General features: G+C 43.4%; 1 protein-coding gene across 1 annotated transcript in view; it reads right to left on the minus strand.

Moving 5' to 3' along the window:
* Positions 1 to 213: 213 nt before the first annotated feature.
* NSUN4 (NOP2/Sun RNA methyltransferase 4) overlaps positions 214 to 22,248 on the minus strand; it is a 43,896-nt gene continuing 21,861 nt past the window's right edge. Inside the window, exons 5-6 of the mRNA XM_030870035.2 lie at positions 18,191 to 18,315; positions 214 to 11,394 (exon numbers count right to left, since the gene is read on the minus strand). Of these exons, the coding sequence (XP_030725895.1) occupies positions 11,118 to 11,394; positions 18,191 to 18,315 (402 nt within the window). The 3' untranslated portion in view covers positions 214 to 11,117. The remainder of the gene's footprint in view (positions 11,395 to 18,190; positions 18,316 to 22,248) is intronic.

Below are 22,248 nucleotides of genomic sequence, written 5' to 3' on the forward strand. Positions count from 1 at the left end.
CTCTGCCCTGCGCACCCGAGAACCACAACTCCCGGAAGATGCAGTCCAGCCGGAGCCCCTGCGGGTAATAGGACGGAGAGCAGCGATAGGCTGAGCTCCCGGATCTGTTTAATCCCCGCAAACAGTTTAGCAGCATCTTCCTTGGAGGACCTTGGGTTGGGCGGTGCATCACAGGGCACCCACCTCTCCCCTGCGTGGGGCTTTGGGGTGCCAGGCAGAGATGGGCACAGGATGTTCCTCTCAGGGAGCCCACCTGCTGCCCCCTCTCCTCCCCCACCGTGGGACCCGGTGTCTCCCTCCCTGGACTCTTCTTCATGGCCAGAATACCCGTCACTTGTCCTTTTGCTCAGCCACCTCCCACAGACTGACCTTCCCAGGGTCACTCATTTCCAGTCCTGGGCCCTCCTGGATTTCACACTCAGGAAACAGAAAGAACTGCTTCTGTCTGGGGACCTGACACTCTTCATTAGTGGGGTGGGTGGATTATATATACACATAATATTTCTCCCATCTAGGCCTTTCTCACAGGACTTTATGTGCTTTATTTCATTTGTCCTCCCAACAGACCTATGAGGAAAGCATTTTTATTATCCTCATTTACAGATGAGGTAACTGAGGACAAGAGGGGTTAAATAACTTCTGTGGGTCACAGAGGTGGCTGAGTGGGGATTCAAACTCAGGTCCGATCCTAAACCATTGCTCTTAACCATCAAGCAGTACTACCATTACTGCCCCTGGAAGTGAGGCTTTGTGGGATGGGATGTGGGAAAGGGCTCTGTGGCTGGAAAACTCTGTCTGCTGAAACACTGCTGTCCATCCAGTTCTGTCTTTACCTCTTTGAATCCGTGCCTTTTCCTGTAAAAGGATGAATGCCTACCTCGCAAGATTGTTAGGAGGAGTCTGTGAGATCCTTGCTGTGAGCTGGGGAAACTGAAGGAGGTACCAGATCTTCAATCAGGCCTTATGGAGCTCAAGGTCTGGTTGAGAAGGAAAAAACATGCATAGACCAAGAAACAAAAGACATGCTTTGGTGGAAATGCAGAGATCATGTGGCATGAATCCAAAAAGCCTTGGAGGCTGGGCCCTTAGGCTGAATAGCCCTTGGGAAAGCCAGATAGCACAGTGGTTTAAAGTTTGCCTCTGGAGCTGGAGTGTCTGGTAACCCATCCTTGTTGTGTGACTGTGCCCCAGTTTCCTTACCTGTAAAATGAGGATAATAGTACCCCCGCCCCCGGGCCAATTCTCTAGTACTATTGTCAGAACCAAATGAGCTAACACATGAAATGCAGCCAGAACTGGGACTAGCCTATAGAAAGCAGTCCATGCATGTTAATCAGTATATTATTGTTGTTGTTATTATTAGAGACCTACAGAGAGGGGTTTTCTGACCTGAGAAGCCCAAGCTCAGGAACCAGACTCCCTGAGTTCAAATCCTAACTTTGCCACTTACTGTGTAACCTTCAGTAAATCACTTTAACCTCTTGTGCCTCAGTTTCCTTATCTGCAAAATAGGAGATAATCATAGTGACTGCTTCATAGAATTGTGAAGATTAAATGAGTTAATTCAAGGGAAGTTAATTCAAAAGAGTCAATTCAGCTGATTAAATGAGGTTAGAACAGCACCTGGTCCATTGTAAGAGCTCAATAAACATTGACTCATTATTTTAAACAGAGATGTGACACAAATGTTTTGGAAAGGCAATGTGGAGGAGGACGGGGAGAGGAAAGCTGGAGGCAGAGACCATGGAATGGAAGAGCAGGCGGATGTGGGGATCCAGTGGGGCTGGGGTTTCCAGGCCTCCACCTGTGTTACCAGAAAAGCATCTGTAATTCAACACCACACCATTCCCCGAGACAAAACAGCACTTGCCTGCCCTCAGGTGGTGTGTGTAAACTAGAGTTACTTGTATGTGCAGTCGCTCAAGCAGGCCCTGGTGGGTTTCCTGAGCAGTATCAGGGTTCTCCCCCACTAGCTGGTGACCTTGAGCAAGTCATCCTTATGTATCCTCAGCTGTCAAGTGGGAAGACAGGTAAATACCTTGCCAAGTTCAGTTGGAGGTGGGGGCAGGGCAGAAGGGATGAGGGGTAGAGCTTGCAGAAGGGGAGGAAGCTTGTCAGATTCCAGAGGGTTTGAACCCTGTCTTTGTTCTGGGGGTGAGAAGAGGGAGTGTGCCCCTGTTCTCAGTAACTGCCCTGCTTTGTTTTCTTTCACTTCTGTGAGCCTTTCCTCAATACAGAAGGGGAGGGCAGGAGCAGGGCACAGCCTGGCTCCAAGGAACTCACAGTTCCACAAGTGACATAGGATACCACACTCAGAAGCAGGACCTGTGGGGCATTTTATAATTTCAAAGCACTGACAGGTCTTTGACCTCAGCTGACTGAGCTCCCCAACCACCTCAGAGGCCCCCTACTCTTACACTCTCCCCAGAGGGAGGGGAGAGTTTGTCTCCTATGGCAAACGATTCCAGTACCACAGCTTTCTATGTCTCCGCTCTTTGCAAAGAGCTCCTCCCTTCAGAAGGGAGCTATTTCCCCACCCCCTGTAAATCTGGGCTGAACTTTGACTTGCTTTAACGATCAGAATGCAGTGCACAGGATGTTGTGTTAGTTCTGAGCCTAAGCTGCAAGAGAATTGTTTTCTTTCTCTCTCCTGGAACCCTGCCACTGCCATAAGAAGAAGTCCAAGCTAGCCTTCCTGAGGATGAGGCCATGTGGAGTAGAACCTCAGCCAGTTGTCCCTGCTCAGGCCCTTACACAGGTGAGAGCCCAGCCAAGATGAGCAGAGCCACTTGAATGCAGATACATGAGTGAACCTAGCCAACCAACAGACTCAGAATAACAAATGGTTGTTTAAATCACTAATTTTGGGGTTGGTCTATTACAAAGCAATAGCTAATTGACATACCTCCCAATCCCCATGGCCCAGATGAATAACTGAGGCCCCCAGACAACCAGGGACTTGCTTAATACTCCATAGTGAGTGGGGGCCCACTGTGAGTCAGACCTGGATCTTTGAGACTCACTGCTACCTCTGTAACAGGGATACACACACCTAGACTTTAGAACTGTTATTAAAAGTTCCTGGGCTTCCCTAGTGGCACAGTGGTTAAGAATCCGCCTGCCAATGCAGGGGACACGGGTTTGAGCCCTAGCCTGGGAAGATCCTGTATGCCGTGGAGCAACTAAGCCCGAGCACCACAACTACTGAACCCACGTGCCACAACTAGTGAAGCCTGTGCGCCTAGAGCCCGTGCTCCGCAGCAAGAGAAGCCACGACAATGAGAAGCCCGCACACCACAACGAAGAGTAGCCCCCGCTCGCCGCAACTAGAGAAAGCCTGGGCGCAGCAACGAACACAACACAGCCAAAATTTTTTTAAAACAAATTAAAAAAAGAATTTAAAAAATTTCTTGTATTAAAAAAAAAGAAAGTTCCTAGTCGTTAGCCTGGAAACACACCAACCACATCTCACCCTTAATCTGTTTTCCTCAACCTGTTTTAACCCATGTCATCCTTTGGATATACACAAAATGTTTTATTTGAAACTGTGGGGTAAGTTTCTTCACCATTCTGCCCCTGAGTTTCCTCATCTGTTAAATGGAGGTATTGTACTACCTTACTGGTTATTGAGAATTAAATGAGTTAATTTTAGTAAAGTATTTAGAACAGTGCCTGACATATAGCAAGGGCTATATAAAATAACAGAATAAAATAATGTGACTAAAAATGAGCCATAGCAATAGCAATTTTATTAGTGAAACATTTTTATTTTGATCCTGAGCGCTACATATTTTTCACTTGGCTCTGGTGACATCAATATGAGTATTGAGTCAGCTTGTATGCCATAACCTTTGCATCCAAGACGGTGAGGAAGAAAACATCTCGTGGGTGGCAAACCAGTTTTTGAAAACCAGACATGCAGAAAATCACATGCCCCCCTTCTCAAGAAGCATCAGTAGGACATCATTATATATTTACCTCGTACTTCACAGAGGGTATATTCTTGGTAGGTTGTGTATAAATCAAATCTTAACATAAATCTATCTTATTTAAAGAACTCATCTGGGGAACCATTCTGCAAAGTGAGGATGGCTTTTGTAAAATCAGTATACCTTTGAGGGACATTCAGAATTTTGACTAGAGGTAGACAGAACTTCTTGGTGTCTAAAACAAATCTACCCTCCCAAGGTTCCCTCAGGTGACTCTGGTTCTTCTCTCTTGGGCTGCCTGCTACTGAATCCTGATACATCCCAAAGAGGCCTCTTGCCCTTGGCTCTCTAGGACTGGAATTTTTGCAATTCCTGACTCTACCAAGGTGAATCCCTTTGAAACCAGAAGGTGTGGGGCCATTGTCCTCAGTGACTCTGATGTCACTATGCTGACAGTCTAGATATTCAGCTACCAAGCTCTCTGGCTTCTGCTCAAGTTGGTGACAACCTGCTTACAACTTCCTTCACAAACAGGGGCATCTAAGAGAGACAGAGCCCACAGTTCTAGTGGATGCCCTCATCTGGTTCTGTAAGTTGGGTGAACACACGGGTAGGGTTCAAACTCAGTATCTAACGACTCTGGCAGACTGTCAGAATGAGCACATGTACAAAGGAAGGTCCTAACTCATTTCTCGGCCTTCCTCAAACACTTTAAGTCCCAGTATTATTCTGTGCCTTTGAACACACTTCCCTTGGCCTCTAATGTCCGATGTTCCTCCAAAATCTTCACCCCAACCCTGCAACACACACTGCCTGGTAAACTTCTATTGATCCTTCAAGACCCAATTCAGAGGCCTCAGGTTCCAGATGGCAGATGATGCACATGTATTTTGCAGATAAAGCATTTACCTTCTTCATTAAAATAACAGAAGAACATATTTTTAAAAGAATAACAACAACAAAAAGAATAACAGAGGCATTATTGGTAAACAAACCAACCCCCAAAAGAGTAAGATTCTTAGGAGATAGAAAGCAGGTGATATCAAATTGAAGGAAAAGGAGCAGCAGTCTAAGACACCAGAGGGAGCCAGGGTCTTCCCCAAGAAAGACCTGGGGAAGGTCCAAGCAGGAATGGGCAGTGAGGACATTCTTGGGAATAGACAGAGTACTGTTTTGGAACTGCTGTGACTTTGGGGCTGTTCCCTGCCACCTTCAATAAATAAAATAACAGTCCAGTTTCGAGTCTGATGAAATATTCTCTAAATGAAGTGTCCCAGTTTGGGAAGGGCAACAACTAAGGGAATCAGGGCTTGCGAGGAACAGAACAAAGAGGAACTGTATGACTCTGGTCCCCTAGAACAGACAAGGAAGGGAAAAAAGAGAAAGGGACAGTGACATTGTAGGAGTCCCAGCCTACCTGCCCACTTCTTGGTCACATTCCATCTCCTGACCAGTCAACACTCTTGAGTCAGGGGAAGAGCCTCCTGGGAGGTAAGACCAACACAACTCAAGAAGGCATACCACCAGCCACCTTTCCTAACTAATAGTTTGTTCATTCATCCATTTATCCCATCAGGTGCAGAGGGATTGAATTCATCATACCCCTCAGTTCACAGAACATTATCATCATTAATCCATCCAAGCCCCTCTCATATATTATCTGGGGTTTTTTTGTTTGTTTTTGTTTTTTTTTTGCGGTACGCGGGCCTCTCACTGTTGTGGCCTCTCCCGTTGCGGAGCACAGGCTCCGGACGTGCAGGCTCAGTGGCCGTGGCTCACGGGCCCAGCCGCTCCGCGGCATGTGGGATCTTCCCGGACCGGGTCACGAACCCATGTCCCCTGCATCGGCAGGCGGACTCTCAACCACTGGACCACCAGGGAAGCCCTGTTTATTTTTTATCTTTGTTCCCCAGTCTTATCCTCCCTCCACCCATAAGCAACTCATAATTTGTTTAATGCCTATCTTTTTGTTTGTATATGATCTTTTAAAATGTGTTGTTTTCTATGCATACATCTTATAGCTTTGAGATATAACTGGTGCACAATAAACTGCACATATTTAAAGTATACAGTACCATGAGTTTTTTACATATGTACATACATGTAAAATCATTACCACCATCAAGACATCTATCATCCCCAAAAGTTTCCTCATGGTCCTGTGTAATCTAGCCTTCCCTAGGCAACCACTGATCTGTTGTCACTATAGATTGGTTTGCATCTGATATTTTCTATTCTATTCTCTTTTGTTAAAAATATACATAAAATAGATAAGCAACAAGGATTTACTGTATAGTACAGGAAACTATATTCAATATCTTGTAATAACCTATAATGAAAAATAATCAAAAAAAGTATTATGTACATATATGTGTGTGTATATATATATATATATATATCTGAATCACTTTGCTGTATACGTGAAACTAACACAAGATCGTAAATCAACTATACTTTGATTTAAAAAAAAATCAATAAGAAAAAAAATAAGGAGCTGATCCATGCCTGCTGGATAGGTCAAAAGAGACCAAGGTAGGGGCTTCCCTGGCGGTCCGGTAGTTAGGACTCCATGCTTTCACTGCTGAGGGCCTGGGTTCAATCCCTGGTGGGGGAACTAAGTTCCCGCAAGCCTCGCAGCCAAAAAAAAAAAAGAAAAGAGAGAGAGACCAAGTTATACTTCAGTAACAACACAAACTCTCAGAGGCTGAACATGGCAGTTATTTTTCACTCTCGCCCCATGTCTAATGCAGGTCCACAGGGGGTTCTGCTCAACAAAGTCACTTAGGCACTCAGGCTGATGTAAGTTCCATCTCAACGTATGTTTCCATGGTCACTGTAGTGGGAATGACACGGCAAACCTGATGTTCACTCTCAACGCTTCCATCCAGAAATGTGGAAGAAAGACACCACTTCTACTAATATTTCATAAAACAAGTCACATAGCCATGCCCAACTACAGAGGCAGTGGGGAAGGCAACTCTTCTGAGGAAGAGGAGTAACCTTTCCTTCAGGAAGAGGAATAACTAACTAGCTATCTCTGAAAAATCCTAATGCCTACCATACGCACAAAACTGCTTCCATGACCACGAATGAATTATGGTTGTGAACCACAGTCCAGAAAGCACTAGTTTAAAGGTTTTCTATTGATCTGCAATCTGGCTCACTACAGCTTTCTTCTACTGACCCCAGCTCTACTGACTCTGGAGACACTCAAAACACACCTGCACCCCCTGCCTCAGAACAGTCCTATTTAGATACAGGCATCTCTCATTCTCTCTCTCTCTCTTCTCTCTCTCTCATTCTCTCTCTCTCTCTCTCTCTCTCTCTCTCTTTCAGCAACAGAGACATCAGCGGTTTAATGGATAGAGGGAGCTTACATGTCTGTGCAAGGTCCTGGAGTGAAACCCCTCTGCAGCAGGGCTGGACTTGGCGGGGCCAGACTTGGTGGCAGTCTTCACTCCCAGGGGTAGGTGTAGGTTACCAGTTATAGGGGGAATTGATGTTAGGTTGGCTTATTGGTTACCAGGGAAACCAGCAGAAGGGCACACCTCTCACTACCCCTATGATAAGCTATCATGGTGGCTAAAGTTAGAACAATCATTAGCTAGGGCCTGGGGCAAGCATGTAGGAAGGTCAGTCAGATGAGTAGGGTGCAGGTGAAGCAGGCACTGGTTGAGCAGGGAATGCATAGAGAGCAAGAGAACAGCTGTCTCCTGGCTTAATGCTCCGAGTTCTTCTTCCCAGGATGGAACTTTCAGTTTCCTCTCCAACCTGGTCACCCTCCCAGGTACACCTGACTTTGCCAGTGTGCCTCCTAGTGGGTCACCTCAAACTTCAGTCTGAACAGCAGGGAATTCAACAGCTCCCTTTACTCAGACAGGGGAGGGCTGAGGAAGCTTAAGTATTGGACTGACCTTCAGAAGCATTTTCTGTTGAATCAGTTATTTAACTTCCTCATTCAGCAAATACTATTGATAACCATACTCCCAGCAGGAGGCCCATGGAAATCTGATCAGGTCACTTTCCAGCTTAAAACTCCTGCATTGGCTTCCAATTACTCCAAGTACTCACTCCTTCAGAGCCTGCCATCCCTGGTGCCGTTGACTTCTGCCTGTTCTCTGACCTCATATTTCACAAGCATCCCCTTCTCTCTGTATTGCAACATACTAGACCTCTTTCAGGTCCCGGGAGTCTATCTCTCCAGCCTCAGGAGCTTCAGTCACACAGCCTGTTGTTATCTCTGCTGGAGGACAGCCGTCACACACACACAACCTCCTCCTCTGCCTCACTAATCTACCGCCTCCTCATCCCCAGGTCTGTTTGAACATGTCTTCCTCCAGGCTACGTTAGGTCTCCCAGGTATACGCACTGTACACTTCTCTCAGTACTTTGCTCACTTGTCATTTAGTTGTAATTCATCTGTAATTTCTTATCTTTCTTGCCCACTAGATTGTACATCCCTTGAGAACAAAGACCTTGTCCATTCTGATCACCCCTCTCTCTAGTATCTTGGATGAGGCCTAGCACATATGAGATACTCAGTCTCTACTCATGCCTTTTATGTACCAAACACATTGGTGCTGGGGGGTTAGAGATGCAAGATACTAGCTTCCTGCCCCGAATAATTCTCAGTTTGGGGATGGGGTGAGGAGAGAAAGCACACAAGGGAAGTGTTATATTCCTAATATATACAGAGGGCTGGGGAAGCACAGAAAAGGGAACAACGCAGTCTGCTTTAGAAAATCAGAGAAAGCTTCCTGGAGGGGGTGGAAATCTGGGCTAGCACGAACAGAGAGAAAAGGGCATTCAGACAGAGAAGACAATGTGTCATGATACAGAGGCACCAGGGGACAGGTTATGCTTGGGATACACAAAGAATTTGTGAGAGAAGGGAGCATTGGGGGATAGCAGAGATAGAATCAACAACCAGGGACCAGGGCAGAGTTTGGACTTGATCCTGCAGGCAATGCAGAGAGAACAAAGGATTGTAAGCAGGTAAATGACAGTCAGATTTGGGTTTTCCACACGTGTCAATTATTTGTTGCTGTGTAACAAACCACCCCCAAAACTCAGCGGTTTAAAAACAACCATTTTAATTACTCATGATTCTGGGAATCAGCAAGCTAACCTTGTCTTGACTGGAGTCACTCATGCAGTTTGGGTCATTTAACCACTTAATTGAGGTTAGAAGGTCTTAGCTTGGTGTCCATCACATGCTTCTTCACATGGCAGTAGAAAAGTTCCAAGGTGAGACTGAAAGCTGCAAGGCCTCTTGAGGCCTAAGCTTAGAATTTACTCACATTCATTCCACCAAATTTAACTGGTCAAAGCAAATCATACAGTCAGCCCAGATTCAAGGGGTGAGGAAAGAGACACTGTGTCTTGGTGAAGGAAGTAGCAAAGCTATAATGCATTGGGACAGGATGTGAAGTTTAAAATTTATAATACCAAGTATTAGCAAGGATGTGAAGCAAAGTACTCTATCTTTGGATTGAATCTCCATGATCTGTGTGGGGAATCTTGGCTGTGGGAGAGCTCAGATCTTTTTTATGCTACTCTGGCCATGTAGTCAAGCCACACACATGTAATTAGTTAGGCCAGCTGTAAACCGTCAGCAAAGAAAGTGACCTTGGGAGTCAGGGGAGCTTCAGAGTTAAATAGCACATTAGAAATACCAATGCCCTTACCTCGGCCAAGAGTGAAAAAACAGACATCCAGATAAAGACAGCCTTTGCAATCCAGCTGTAAATCAACTGTCTCTTCCATAATGTGAAATTCTAGAATAGGCAAAACTGTAGTGACAGAAAGCAGATTAGTGATTACCTGGGACCAGGAGTGGGAGAAGGGGATTAAGTGCAAAGGAGCACAAGGAAACTTTTTAGAAGATGGAATTATTTTCTATATTTTGATGGTGATGATGGCTATACTACTATAATGAATTATCAAAATTCATTTAAATGGTACATTTAAAATGATAAATTATATCGTATGTAAATAACAACAAAAAAGAATAAAGTTTTATTTTTAAAGGGCATCATGCTACATCTAATCTTTGGGACTAAACTTTTCATTTAATATATTTTTGCTAAGAATCATTCATATTGTTATGTGTTATTGTAGCTCATTTGTTTTGACACCTGTATAGTGTTCCACTGTGTGAATATTCCATTTTATTTGTCCACTCTCATGGGCATTTGGGTGTGCTTTTGTGACCAGGGTTACTATGAACATTCTTTTTTTCTAATTTTTTAAAAATTTATTTATTTTTGGCTGTGTTGGGTCTTTGCTGCTGCGCACAGGCTTTCTCTAGTTGCAGCAAGTGGGGGCCACTCTTCATTGCAGTGCCCGGGCTTCTCATTGCGGTGCCTTCTCTTGTTGCGGAGCATGGGCTCTAGGCACGTGGGCTTCAGTAGTTGTAGCACGTAGGCTCAGTAGCTGTGGCTCACAGGCTCTAGAGCACAGAAGCCACAGGAGCCACTAGACCTCTTCCCAGCCACATTTGGGAAACAGTGCTGTTGACAGCAGGAGGAATGGCTAGAATTATTCAGCTCAAGAGAGCTTTCTCAAAGTAAGTAAGCAGATTATTGTGCACTGGCTTAACATTTTAGTTACTTGTTCCTTAAATTAGATCATGGGACATATGGAGAAACTTGGTAGGCTTGTTTAAGCCCTTCAGCTGCTCAAGACTTATCATGCAGAACTCACCTCAAGTGTGAGACGGGCTCTGTAACCAGAGGCCTGTAACCAGGCTGAGGTCCTGTGCTTTGGGTACCTGGGTACAAAAGGAACTAACACTACTTGGACTGACATGAGGCCCCCCCAACTACAGTCCCAGCTCCATGTAGCTTCAACAATTTTATTGGCTAAATGCTTCTTCCCAAGTTTACAGCTTAAAGAGTGGCCCTGCTCACTGGTTCCTCCTCCTAAGCCCCTAATGGGGCAGGAACCTTTAGCACAGGCTCAGAGATGGGGAGTAGGGGTTGGAAGTGGGGCGTAAGTGAGTTAGAAACGTGCTGATACTCCACAATTGGACAGCAGGACAGAAAAACTCTTACTTCCTACTGCTGAAAACTGTCTACAGAAAGACATGAATGGGATGGAGATAGGCCAGAGTGCATCTCTGGCACTCGTCTCCACAAGAGTACACCCTTTGTCTTCTTACAACAGGACTTCAGGAACAGGGTGATGCTACGTCATTCTACACATTTTGCAAAAGTACATAGGCCCAAAATTGGCCATGAGGTTTGGGATTACCAGCTCCCCAACCTGGCAGGATGGGAAGAAAGAAAATGTGTCCATGAAAAGCTTTCGGAAGTGAGTCAGGTCTTCCACGTGAACCTTGATGTCGTATTGATTGGCCAGGAGCTCGATGGTGCCTTGCACCACATACTCATTCTGTAAGTGTGAGAGTGAGCAGGTGGAATAGACAACGTGGCCTCCTGGTTTGGTGGCAAGGAGTCCAGCCCTGTAACCAGAAAGAGAAAGTACCAGTGACTAGTGAGCTTCCCAGAAGTAGAAGCGCATCAGAAGAAGCTGGAAGGATAGGGGAGTGTATTGTGGGATGGGTAGCTGTGTTAGCCTCTGAAGTGCCTTCCACACTGACACCACCTGAAAGTTGTTCTCAAAGCTGAGAGCAACCCAACCTTACTCCATGGGCTCTCCTCCAAAAGTCCTTTTGAAATGGTCCCCTGATCTTTGACTCTGGTTGTAAACCAAACCCTGATGCTGCCCATGGACTGAGTCCCTACCCCAGCTCTACAGAGCCTTAACCTCAGTAATTATTTTTCAAAATTGTGCTACTCACTGACATGGGGACTAGCATAGAGGTAAAAGTGAATCTGTGCAGCCCATCCTGCTATGCATGTCCTACCACACAGTCTTTTCTTTTCTTTTGAATTTTATTTATTTATTTTTTTATACAGAAGGTTCTTATTAGTTATCTATTTTATACATATTAGCGTATATATGTCAATCCCAGTCTCCCAATTCATCCCATCACTACCACCACCCTCCCCGTCGCTTTCCCCACTTGGTGTCCATACGTTTGTTCTCTACATCTGTGTCTCTATTTCTGCCTTGCAAACCAGTTCACCTGTGCCATTTTTCTAGATTCCACACATACGAGTTAATATACGCATATATTGTTTTTCTCTTTCTGACTTACTTCACTCTGTATGACAGTCTCTAGGTCCATCTATGTCTCTACAAATGACCCAATTTCGATCCTTTTTATGGCTAATACTCCATTGTATATATATGTATCACATCTTCTTTATCCATTCATCTGTCAGCATTTAGGTTGCTTCCATGACCTGGCTATTGTAAATAGTGCTGCAATGAACACTGGGGTGCATGTGTCTTTTTGAATTATGGTTTTCTCTGGGTATATGCCCAGAAGTGGGATTGCTGGGTCATACGGTAATTCTATTTTTAGTTTTTTAATGAACGTCCATACTGTTCTCCATAGTGGCTGTATCAGTTTACATTCCCACCAACAGTGCAAGAGGGTTCCCTTTTCTCCACATCCTCTCCAGCATTTGCTGTCTGTAGATTTTCTAACGATGCCCATTCTGACCGGTGTGAGGTGATACCTCACTGTAGTTTTGATTTGCACTTCTCTAATAATTAGTGATGTGGAGCAGCTTTTCATGTGTCTCTTGGCCATCTGTATGTCTTCTTTGAAGAAATTTCTATTTAGGTCTTCTGCCCATTTTTTGATTAGGTTGTTTTTTTAACATTGAACCGCATGAGCTGTTTATATATTTTGGAGATTAATCCTTTGTTTATTCATTTGCAAATATTTTCTCCCATTCTGAGGGCTGTCTTTTCGTTTTGTTTATAGTTTCCTTTGCTCTGCAAAAGCTTTTAAGTTTCATTAGGTCCCATTTGTTTATTTTTGGTTTTATTTTCATTACTCTAGGAGGTGGGTCAAAAAAGATCTTGCTGTGATTTATGTCAAAGAGTGTTCTTCCTATGTTTCCCTCTAAGAGTTTTATAGTGTCTGGCCTTACACTTAAGTCTTTAATTGATTTTGAGTTTATTTTTGTGTATGGTATTAGGGAGTGTTCTAATTTCATTCTTTTACATGTAGCTGTCCAGTTTTCCCAGCACCACTTATTGAAGACACTGTCTTTTCTCCATTGTATATCCTTGCCTCCTTTGTCATAGATTAGTTGACCACAGGTGCGTGGATTTATCTCTGGGCTTTCTATACTATTCCATTGATCTATATTTCTGCTTTTATGCCAGTACCATATTCTCTTGATTACTGTAGCTTTGTAGTATAGTCTGGAGTCAGGGAGTCTGGTTCTTCCAGCTCCGCTTTTTTCCCTCAAGAAAAAAGACTGCTTTGGCTATTCAGGGTCTTTTGTGTCTCCACACAAATTTTAAGATTTTTTTGTTCTAGTTCTGTAAAAAATGCCATTGGTAATTTGATAGGGATCGCATTGAATCTGTAGATTGCTTTCGGTAGTATAGTCATTTTCACAATATTGACTCTTCCAATCCAAGAACATGGTGTATCTCTCCCTGTGTCATCTTTGGTTTCTTTCATCAGTGTCTTATAGTTTTCTGAGTACAGGTCTTTTACCTCCTTAGGTAGGTTTATTCCTAGGTATTTTATTCTTTTTGTTGCAATGGTGAATGGGATTGTATCCTTAATTTCTCCTTCTGATCTTTCATTGTTAGTGTATAGGAATGCAAGAGATTTCTGTGCATTAATTTTGTATCCTGCAACTTTACCAAATTCATTGATTAGCTCTAGTAGTTTTCTGGTGACATCTTTAGGATGATCTATGTATAGTATCATGTCATCTGCAAACAGTGACAGTTTTACTTCTTCTTTTCCAATTTGTATTTCTTTTTCTTCTCTGATTGCTGTGTCTAGGACTTCCAAAACTATGTTGAATAATAATGGTGAGAGTGGACATCCTTGTCTTGTTCCTGATCTTAGTGGAAAGGCTTTCAGTTTTTCACCATTGAGAATGATGTTTGCTGTGGGTTTGTGGTACATGGCCTTTATTATGTTGAAGAAGGTTCCCTCTATGCCCACTTTCTGGACAGTTTTTATCATAAATGGGTGTTGAATTTTGTCAAAAGCTTTATCTGCATCTATGGAGATGATCATATGGTTTTTCTTCTTCAATTTGTTAATATGGTGTATCACATTGATCGATTTGCATATATTGAAGAATCCTTGTATCCCTGGGATAAATCCCACTTGATCATGGTGTATGATCCTTTTAATGTGTTGTTGGATTCTGTTTGCTAGTATTTTGTTGAGGATTTTTGCATCTATATTCATCAGTGATATTGGTCTGTAATTTTCTTTTTTTGTAGTATCTTTGTCTGGTTTTGGTATCAGGGTAATTGTGGCCTTGTAGAATGAGTTTGGGAGTGTTCCTTCCTCTGCAATTTTTTGGAAGACTTTGAGAAGGATAGCTGTTAGCTCTTCTCTAAATGTTTGATAGAATTCACCTGTGAAGCCATCTGGTCCTGGACTTTTGTTTGTTTATTTTTTTAATTTATTTATTTTATTCAACTAATTTTTTTGGCTGCATTGGGTCTTCGTTGCTGCGCATGGGCTTTCTCTAGTTGCGGCAAGTGGGGGCTACTCTTCATTGCAGTTCACAGGCTTCTCATTATGGTGGCTTCTCTTGTTGGAGAGCACAGGCTTTAGGCGCGCAGGCTTCAGTAGTTGTGGCACACAGGCTCAGTAGCTGTGGCTCGTGGGCTCTAGAGTGCAGGCTCAGTAGTTACGGTGCACGGGCTTAGTTGCTCCACAGCATGTGGGATCTTCCCAGACCAGGGCTCAAACTCATGTCCCCTGCATTGGCAGGCAGATTCTTAACCACTGCACCACCAGGGAAGTCCCTGTTGGAGGATTTTTAATCACAGTTTCAATTTCATTACTTGTGATTGGTCTGTTCATGTTTTTCTATTCCTTCCTGGTTCAGTCTTGGAAGGTTATACCTTCCTAAGAATTTGTCCATTTCTTCCAGGTTGTCCATTTTATTGGCATAGAGTTGCTTGTAGTAGTCTCTTAGGATGCTTTGTATTTCTGCAGTGTCTGTTGTAACTTCTCCTTTTTCATTTCTAATTTTATTGATTTGAGTCCTCTCCCTCTTTTTCTTGATGAGTCTGGCTAATGGTTTATCAATTTTGTTTATCTTCTCAAAAAACCAGCTTTTAGTTTTATTGATCTTTGCTATTGTTTTGTTTCTATTTCATTTATTTCTGCTCTGATCTTCATGATTTACTTCCTTCTACTAACCTTGGGTTTTGTTTGTTCTTCTTTCTCTAGTTTCTTTAGGTGTAAGGTTAGATTGTTTATTTGAGACTTTTCTTGTTTCTTGAGGTAGGATTGTGCTGCTACAAACTTCCTTCTTAGAACTGCTTTTGCTGCATCCCACAGGTTTGGATCGTCATGTTTTTATTGTCATTTGTCTCTAGGTATTTTTTTATTTCCTCTTTGATCTCTTCAGTTATCTCTTGGTTATTTAGTAACATATTGTTTAGCCTCCATGTGTTTGTGTTTTTTACGGTTTTTTTCCCTGTAATTTATTTCTAATCTCATAGCGCTGTGGTTGGAAAAGATGCTTGATTCAATTGTCTTAAATTTACCAAGGCTTGATTTGTGACCCAAGATGTCATCTATCATGGAGAATGTTCCGTGTGCACTTGAGAAGAAAGTGTAATCTGCTGTTTATGGATGGAGTGTCCTATAAATATCAATTAAATCTATCTGGTCTACTGTGTCATTTAAAGCTTGTGTTTCCTTATTAATTTTCTGTCTGGATGATCTGTCCATTAGTGTAAGTGAGGTGTTAAAGTCCCTCACTATTATTGTGTTACTGTTGATTTCATCTTTTATAGCTGTTAGCACTTGCCTTATGTATAGAGGTGCTCCTAGGTTGGGTGCATATATATTTATAATTGTTATATCATCTTCTTGGATTGATCCCTTGATCATTATGTAGTGTCATTCCTTGTCTCTTATAACATTCTTTATTTTAAAGTCTATTTTATCTCATATGAGTATTGCTACTCCAGCTTTCTTTTGATTTCCATTTGCATGGAATATCTTTTTCCATCCCCTCACTTTCAATCTGTATGTGTCCCTAGGTCTGAAGTGGGTCTCTTGTAGACAGCATATATGTGGGTCTTGTCTTTGTATCCATTCAGTGAGCCTGTGTCTTTTGGTTGGAGCATTTAATCCATTCACATTTAAGGTAATTATCGATATGTATGTTCCTATTACCATTTTCTTTATTATTCTGGGTTTGTTCTTGTAGGTCCTTTTCTTCTCCTGTATCTCCCACTTAGAGAAGTTTCTTTAGCATTTGTTGTAGAGCTGGTTTGGTGGTGCTGAATTCTCTTAGCTTTTGCTTGTCTGGAAAGCGTTTGATTTCTCCATCGAATCTGAATGAGATCCTTGCCAGGTAGAGTAATCTTGGTTGTAGGTTCTTCCCTTTCATCACTTTAAATATATCATGCCACTCCCTTCAGGCTTGTAGAGTTTCTCCTTAGAAATTAGCTGTTAACCTTATGGGAGTTCCCTTGTATATTATTTGTCATTTTTCCCTTGTTGCTTTCAATAATTTTTCTTTGTCTTTAATTTTTGTCAATTTGATTACTATGTATCTCAGCATGTTTCCCCTTGGGTTTATCCTGCCTGGGACTCTCTGCTCTACCTGCACTTGGGTGGCTATTTCCTTTCCCATGTTAGGGAATTTTTCAACTATAATCTCTTCAAATATTTTCTCAGGTCCTTTGTCTCTCTCTACTCCTTCTGGGACCCCTATAATGTGAATGTTGGTACGTTTAATGTTGTCCCAGAGGTCTCTTAGGCTGTCTTCGTTTCTTATCATTCTTTTTTCTTTATCATGTTCTGTGGTAGTGAATTCCACCATTCTGTCTTCCAGATCACTTATCTGTTCTTCTGCCTCAGTTATTCTGCTATTGATTTCTTCTAGTGTATTTTTCATTTCAGTTATTGTATTGTTCACCTCTGTTTGTTCTTTAATTCTTCTAGGTCTTTATTAAACATTTCTTGCATCTTCTCAATCTTTGCCTCCATTCTTTTTCTGAGGTCCTGGATTATCTTCACTATCATTATTCTGAATTCTTTTTCTGGAAGGTTGTTTATCTCTACTTCATTTAGTTGTTTTTCTGGGATTTTATCTTGTTCCTTCATCTGGTACATAGTCTTCTACCTTTTCATTTTGTCTATGTTTCTGTGAATGTGGTTTTCGTTCCACAGGCTGCAGGACTGTAGTTCTTCTTGCTTCTGCTGTCTGCCCTCTGGCAGATGAGGCTATCTAAGAGGCTTGTGCAAGCTTTCTGATGGGAAGGATTGGTGGTGGGTAGAGCTGGGTGTTGCTCTGGTGGGCAGAGCTCAGTAAAACTTTAATCAGATTGCCTGCTGATGGGTGGGGCTGAGCTCCCTCCCTGTTTGTTGTTTGGCCTGAGGTGATCAGCACTGGAGCCTAGAGGCTCTTTGGTGGGGCTAATGGTGGGCTCCGGGAGGGCTCATGCCAAGGAGTACATCCCAGAACCTCTGCTGCCAGTGTCCTTGTCCCTGCCGCTTCTGCAGGAGACCCTCCAACACTAGCAGGTAGGTCTGGTTCAGTCTCCTATGGGGTCACTGCTCCTTCTCCCTGGGTCCTGATACGCACAATACTTTGTGTGTGTCCTCCAAGAGTGGAGTCTGTTTCCCCCGGTCCTGTCAAAGTCCTGCAATCAAATCCCACTAGCCTTCAAAGTCTGATTCTCTGGAAATTCCTCCTCCCACTGCCAGATCCGCAGGTTTGGAAGCCTGACGTAGGGCTCAGAACCTTCACTCCAGTTTGTGAGTCACTCACCCAGCGGTTATGGGATTTGATGTTATTGTGATTGCGCCCCACCTACCATCTCATTGTGGCTTCTCCTTTGTCTTTGGATGTGGGATATCTCTTTTGTTGAGTTCCAGTGTCTTCCTGTTGATGACTGTTCATCAGTTAGCTGTGATTCCAGTGCTCTCACAAGAGGGAGTGAGCGCACATCATTCTACGCCATCTTGAACCAATCTCCACATAGAGTCTTTATGTCCCAGAGAAAGACCATCCAATGATGATTGTCTCCTCCAGGCAGATTCCCAGCCAGAAGACCCTTCTATGGGTAATGGTCTTGGCAACAGCTTCTAGCCCCCAAGCCCCCCAGGTGGCCAGACCCCACCACAGCACTGTGGCCCAAAGTCCTGAGTTTCTGTATCTATTACTCACGCAAGAAGCTGCACCTGCAACATAGGCAACATCTGCCGCTCCTTCTTCCTTGAACGCTTAAAGATGTTGTTCTCCTCCTCATGAAGGGAGTGGCGGTCTGTTGTACAGGGCACATCCACCAGCACCTGCCCAGGAGTGTTAAAGCGTAAAGTATTAGGGCTCCTTACAGGCTCCTCTTCCTCAGGTCAGGGGTGTTTTAGGCCCCTAACCTGGAGGGTTCTGCAGAGTGCTCCCCTAGCCCATCCCCCCACTGCAGAGCATCTGACAAAGCTTCTCACTTTAACCTGGTGGACAATTGTGAAATAATCAGTGGGAAAATAGTACATCTAAGTATACTCATGGCTGGGCAAAAAACCAAAACCAACACACAAAAAACTGAATTAAGTAATTGATATCAACCTAGAAAGAAATCTTCAGTGCTTCAGGGCTCTGTCCTTGACTCTGTCCCTAGCTATTTGAATGAAAACATCCAATTTACAGATGATATAATACCCAAAGGGTAGCTAATATATTGAATAACAGGATCAGGATTCAAAATTATCTTATGCTAAAACAATGTCATATCCAATATGGAAAAGTTTTAAAGTGAGAGATGGAAAGTCATTCATTCATTGAGGAATTCCTCAGTGGTCCAGTGGTTAGGACTCCACGCTTTCACTGCTGAGGGCCTGGGTTCAATGCCTGATCAGGGAACAAAGATCCCACAAGCTGCGCAATGTGGCCAAAAATAAATAAATAAATAAAGTTATTCATTTATTTACTAAGAACCCACTCTGCGATGGGCACTAAAGACCAAAAAACAAAAACAAAAAACCTACCCATCCCCCCAAAAAAACAGTCCTGTATTTACATTTCAAAAAGTAAAATCAGGACTTCCCTAGTGGTGCAGTAGATAAGAATCCACCTGCCAGTGCAGGGGACATACGTTCCAGCCCTGGTCTGGGAAGATCCCACATGCCGCAGAGCAACTAAGCCTGTGCGCCACAACTACTGAGCCTGCGCTCTAGAGCCTGTGAGCCACAACTACTGAAGCCAGCATGCCTAGAGCACGTGTTCTACAATAAGAGAAGACACCGCAATAAGAAGCATGTGCATCGCAATGAAGAGTAGCCCCCACTTGCCGCAACTAGAGAAAGCCCGCGTGCAGCAATGAAGACCCAGTGCAGCTAAAAAATAAATTAAATTTATTTAAAAGAAGAAGTAAAATCATCTGTGGAAAAGATCTATAAATTTTCAGTCAAGCAGAAATTCCGAGTAAATTAGTAATGACCCAGTGTTCAATATCCTGCTGTACTCCGAGGCTGAATGAATTGATACAGTGTATACAGAGTAAGAGAAATAATGACTACCTTGCATTCTGGTCAGGTCGTATCTCAAGAAATGTGATGCGGCTAGCGTCCACAGGAAAAATTGACATTAACTAAATAGGAATGCTCAGAGAAGGGCATAGGAATGCTCAGAGAAGGGCCACTGGGATGTTTAGAAACCACACGATAGAAGAAATTAATACCTTCTGTTTCCAGGAACGTAGTAAACTAGATATCTTGAAACCCTTGTGATACAAAATATCTAAACATAAAATATATTTTTAAGGCCTTCCCTGGTGGCGCAGTGGTTGAGAGTCCGCCTGCCGATGCAGGGGACACGGGTTCGTGCCCCAGTCCGGGAAGATCCCGCATGCCACGGAGCGGCTGGGCCCGTGAGCCATGGCCGCTGAGCCTGCGTGTCCGGAGCCTGTGCTCCGCAACGGGAGAGGCCACAACAGTGAGAGGCCCGCGTACCACAAAAAAAAAAAAATATATATATATATATATTTTTATATATATATATATTTTTTTAATACTTTTAAATGCATAGCTCATAGAAAATTAGAGAAATCCTCAGAAGCCAAAGAAAAACCAGGAGCACAAATCCAGGGAGGGATTCCAGAGCTGAAGTCGATGCCTTCTATTTTTTTTATCTTTTTTAATTGAAGTATAGTTCACTTACAATGTTGTATTAGTTTCCGGTATATAGTGAAGTGATTCAGTAAATATATATATTTACACGTATATATTATATATATTATTTTTCAGATTCTTTTCTTTGTACTTTATTACAAGATACTGAATACAGTTCCCTGTGCTATAGGGAACTATATTCCCTATAGCACACTTCCCACTAGGCCACCAGGGAACTCCCAGGACCTTGTTGTTTATCTGTTTTATATACAGTAGTTTGTACCTGCTAATCCTAAAACTCCTAATTTATCCCTCCCCCCTTCCCCTCTGGTAACCATAAGTTTGTCTTCTATGTCTGTGAGTCTGTTTCTGTTTTGTAAGTAAGTTCATTCCTATCTTTTTTTTAGGTTCCACATGTAAGTGATCTGTGATATTTGTCTGTCTGTGTCTGACTTACTTTATTTAGTATGATAATCTCTAGGTCCATCCATGTTGCTGCAAAAGGCATTATTTCATTTTTTTTGTGGCTGAGTAGTATTCCACTGTATATATGTACTGCATCTTCTTTATCCATTCATCTGTCAATAGACATTTAGATTGCTTCCGATTCTTGGCCCTTGTAAATAATACTGCTATGAACATGGGGGTGCATGTATCTCTTTGAATTATAGTTTTGTCTGGACATATGTCAAGGAGTGGGATAGCTGCATCATATGGCAACTCTATTTTTAGTTTTCTGAGAAACCTCCATACCATTTTCCATAGTGGCTGCACCAATTTACATTCCCACCAACCGTGTAGGAGGGTTCTCTTTTCTCCACACCCTCTCCAGTGTTTATTATTTATAGACTTTTTGATGAATGCCATTCTGACTGATGTGAGGTGATACCACATTGTAGTATTCTTTTTTATTTTTTATTTTTGGCTGCATTGGGTCTTCACTGCTGTGCGTGGGCTTTCTCTAGCTGCAGCAAGTGGGGGCTGCTCTTCATTGCGGTGCACGGGCTTCTCATTGTGGTGGCTTCTTTGTTGCGGAGCACAGGTGCTAGGCGTGCAGGCTTCAGTAGTTGTGGCACACAGGCTCAGTAGTTGTGACTCACAGGCTCTAGAGCGCAGGCTCAGTAGTTGTGGCACACAGGCTCAGTAGTTGTGACTCGCAGGCTCTAGAGCGCAGGTTCAGTAGTTGTGGCACACAGGCTTAGTTGCTCCATGGCATGTGGGATCTTCCTGGACCAGGGATTGAACCCATGTCCCCTGCATTGGCAGGCGGATTCTTTTTATTTATTTATTTATTTATCTATCTATCTTTGGCTGCGTTGGGTCTTCATTGCTGCACGCAGGCTTTCTCTAGTTGCTGTGAGTGGGGGCTACTCTTCATTGAGGTGTGTGGGCTTCTCACTGCTGTGGCTTCTCTTGTTGCAGAGCACGGGCTCTAGGCACACGGGTTTCAGTAGTTGTGGCACACAGCCTCAGTAGTTGTGGCTCGCGGGCTCTAGAGAACAGGCTCAGTAGTTGTGGTGCACGGGCTTAGTTGCTCTGCGGCATGTGGGATCTTCCTGGACCGGGGCTTGAACCCGTGTCCCCTGCATTGGCAGATGGATTCTTAACCACTGCACCACCAGGGAAGTCCCAGCAGGCAGATTCTTAACCACTGTGCCACCAGGGAAGTCCCCACGTTGTAGTTTTCATTTGCATTTCTCCAATAATTAGCAATGTTGATCATCTTTTCATGTGCCCATTGGAGGTGCCTTCTATCTTTTATCAATCCCTAGTAACCCAAACCCTTGGAGGGCAGAAAACTGGGCACTTGAGGTACAGAATTGGAATGGAAATCCACAGAAAAGTCAAAATCCTTAAAGGGCTACATGCTCAATCAAAGTATGAACTAGGGGGGAAAAAATCGGCCACAATGGGACTTCCCTGGCAGTCCAGTGGTTAAGACTCTGTGCGTCCAATGCAGGGGGCACAGGTTCAATCCCTGGATGGGGAACTAAGATCCCACATGCCACGTGGCACAGCCAAAAAAAGAAAAATCAGACACAATGGAAGACAAGAGAACTTGTCTGTTTTGGCTTTAACTCCAGGCAAAAAGAAAAAAAAGTCTCCCTGAGAATTTGT

Source organism: Globicephala melas, chromosome 1, assembly GCF_963455315.2.
Source record: "Globicephala melas chromosome 1, mGloMel1.2, whole genome shotgun sequence".
NCBI classification, from domain to species: Eukaryota; Metazoa; Chordata; class Mammalia; order Artiodactyla; family Delphinidae; genus Globicephala; species Globicephala melas.